The sequence below is a fragment of the Trypanosoma cruzi genome, genomic scaffold (genome assembly GCF_000209065.1).
Source record: "Trypanosoma cruzi strain CL Brener 1047053517183 genomic scaffold, whole genome shotgun sequence".
Lineage (NCBI taxonomy): Eukaryota > Euglenozoa > Kinetoplastea > Trypanosomatida > Trypanosomatidae > Trypanosoma > Trypanosoma cruzi.
Window position 1 is genome coordinate 81,962 of NW_001849358.1, and position 2,983 is coordinate 84,944.

At 50.6% G+C, this 2,983-nt stretch overlaps 1 protein-coding gene across 1 annotated transcript, besides 1 other annotated feature; it reads left to right on the forward strand.

Annotated features, from left to right (window-relative positions):
* Positions 1–2,983: part of a sequence feature (areas not merged during assembly with more than two copies in the genome that could not be assigned to a particular haplotype) that runs on past the window's edge.
* Positions 242–2,503, forward strand: Tc00.1047053511891.10 (trans-sialidase, putative; the record flags this gene model as incomplete). The annotated part of the gene is made up of 1 exon (XM_798003.1): positions 242–2,503. One exon carries the CDS (start codon positions 242–244, stop codon positions 2,501–2,503), a length of 2,262 nt encoding a protein of 753 aa, XP_803096.1.

Consider the following 2,983-nt stretch of genomic DNA (forward strand, 5'->3'; position numbering starts at 1 on the left):
TCTATGTGCGTGAGTTGTTGTGGTTGGGAGTGACCGCGACGAGGATCATGATGCCACTCACAGTGTGGATGGCGGTGGTTACTGTTTCACCTCTTTACTTTGCTTTTTTTCTTTTTTCTCTTCCCTCCTACATGCACACACGCTAGGAAAGAAAGCAACCAAACGCGAATCGCTACTGTGAAATTCAGAGGCTCTTAGGGGACCAACAGCACACACACACCGCCCACACACATATATTTATATGCTCTCACGTGTTGCTGCAGTGAAGGCACCCCGCACACACAACCGTCGCCGCGTGACCGGATCCAGCGGAAGGAGGAGGGAGGGAAGAGAGAGTGAGCCGCAGAGGCCCCACATGTCCCGGCGTGTGTTTGATTCCGCGGTGTTGCTTCTCCTTTTTGTGATGGTGTGCTGCAGCGGTGGGACTTCGAACGCCGTGAAGAGTAATTCGGGGAATGCGCAATTGCCTCATGCGGTCGATCTATTTTTGCCGAATCAGACGCTGGTTGTACCGAAAGACGGAACGTCTCAAGAGACTACGAGGGAAGCATTTGCTTCACCCTCTCTTGTGAGTGCTGGAGGAGTAATTGCTGCTTTTGCCGAAGGTCTCATGTATGTCGAATATGTCGTTGAAGGTGGTAAAGTAATTGAGCCCATTTCTTCTGATGTTGTTGCGGAGTACATCGACTCTTCGTGGGATTGGTCCGCTCTTGTTGTCAAGGTGAGTGAAAGTAAATGGAAGGCATACACTGTGCTTGGTCCAACGGATGGAACGGATAATGGTGTGGGTTTTTTTTACCACCCCACAACCACCACGAAGGGCAATAAGGTGTTTCTTCTTGCGGGAAGCCTTGGTGAGCTCAAGGAAAGTGGTGGGAGGAGGACTCGGGACAACCTGGGTCTGAAACTGGTAGTGGGTGATGTGAGGGAGCCTACGAGCAGCGAGCCGACTGGAAGTATCACATGGGGCGAAATCAAGTCTCCGTTGAAAGAGAGTAATTTAGCTGCTCACGAAGGTAAATTGACGGAGCTTCTTGCCGCTGGTGGCTCAGGTATTCTGATGGAGGATGGCACGCTTGTGTTTCCACTGATGGCGAAGAGCGGAAATGGTGACTATTACTCCATGACCATTTACTCGAAGGAAGACGGCAAAAAATGGTTGCTCTCAACAGGCGTTTCCCCTGCGGGCTGCCGTTTCCCCCGCATCACCGAGTGGGAGGGATCACTTCTCATGATTGTTGACTGCGAGGATGAACAGAATGTGTACGAGTCGCGTGACATGGGGACAGCGTGGACGACGGCAGTCGGGACAATCCCAGGCGTGTGGGTCAAGTCACAATCATTCTTTCGGGATCTGAGCTTGCGTGTGGAGGCCCTTATCACCGCAACCATTGAGGGAAGGAAGGTCATGCTGTACATTCAGAGAGGGTACACCTCGGTGGAGAATGAGGCCAATGCGCTCTACCTTTGGGTCACGGATAACAACCGCTCGCTTTCTGTTGGACCGGTTGGCATGGACAATGTTGGGAAGGGGGAGCTTGCCGGCGCCCTGCTGTACTCGGATGGGAGTTTGCATCTTTTAAAACAGAGGGGCAACGGTGAAGGCAGTGCCATTTCACTCTCCCGCCTGTCGGAGGAGCTGAAGACGATCAATTCTGTCCTGAAGACCTGGGCGCAAAATGACGCCTTCTTCTCCAAGTTGTCAATACCCACGGCGGGTTTGGTGGCGGTATTGTCCGATGCGGCCAGTGATGACACGTGGAGCGACGAGTACCTTTGCCTGAATGCAACGGTGACGAACGCCACGAAGGTCAAGGATGGGTTGAAATTGACGGAGCCTGACTCCAGGGCAATGTGGCCTGTGAACACTTGGGCTAATAATGTGCGTCATATATCCTTGAGCCACAACTTCACGCTTGTGGCGTCGGTGACCATCGAAGAGGCTCCGAGTGAGGACGCTCCTCTACTGGGTGCGGCGTTGGGGGAAACTAATTCCCCGCTTACCATGGGAATCTTGTATACCGCGGATAAAGAATGGGCAACTATATTCAAAAGCAAGAAGACAACAAAAAGTGGCACTTGGGAGCTTAAGAAAGAATACCAAGTGGCACTCATGCTGCAAGGTAACAAGATCTCCGTGTACGTTGATGGCAAGTCGCTGGGGGAGGAAGAATTGCCGTTACAAAGTGAGAGGCCACTTGAGTATTTAAGATTTTGCTTTGGCGCGTGCGGTATAAAAAACTCTCCTGTGACGGTGGCGAACGTCTTTCTGTACAACCGCCCACTGAATTCCACTGAGATGAATGCAATCAAGGAAAGGAAACCCAAAGAAGAAAAAGGAAGCGGTGACGGTGAAGATAAAAAAGGAAGCGGTGACGGTGAAGATAAAAAAGGAAGCGGTGACGGTGAAGATAAAAAAAGAAGCGGTGACGGCTCCATGCGTGAAGGTATGTCTCGGGTGCTGCTGCTTCTGCTGGGGATGTGGGGCATTGCGGCCATTTAATGAGAAATCGCAGTGAGGATTTCCTGCCACCAGCGGGAGCTATATGTATCTCTCCACTCACTCTTCGAAATAATTGACTTTTGTGTGGATGCAACTTTTGTTTTATCTGTTTTTATTGTCGATTGGACTACCCCTTTCTGTCCGTGCAAGTCGCTATGTAAATGGCGTGCTCTCCCTCCTGGGACTGCACCGCGAGGTATTTGTTTTTGCTTTATTTTATATGCTTGTTTTTTTTTGTATAGTGGAATATTTTGAGATTGGCGGGATGTCTTTGGTGTTTCCGTCGGCCGACGACAGGTGCAGTCGGCATTGAGCGCCACGACGATGGTGCGGTGAAGAAGGGATTTAAGATGTGCAGCAACGCACTGAATGTCCGAATGAAATGTGGGTGTTGTGTGGACACCAGGAGGCTGAACGGCTGAAGCAAATATATTTTTACTTTTGCGGGAAGAATATACACGTGTTTTTTTTTTGTTTTTG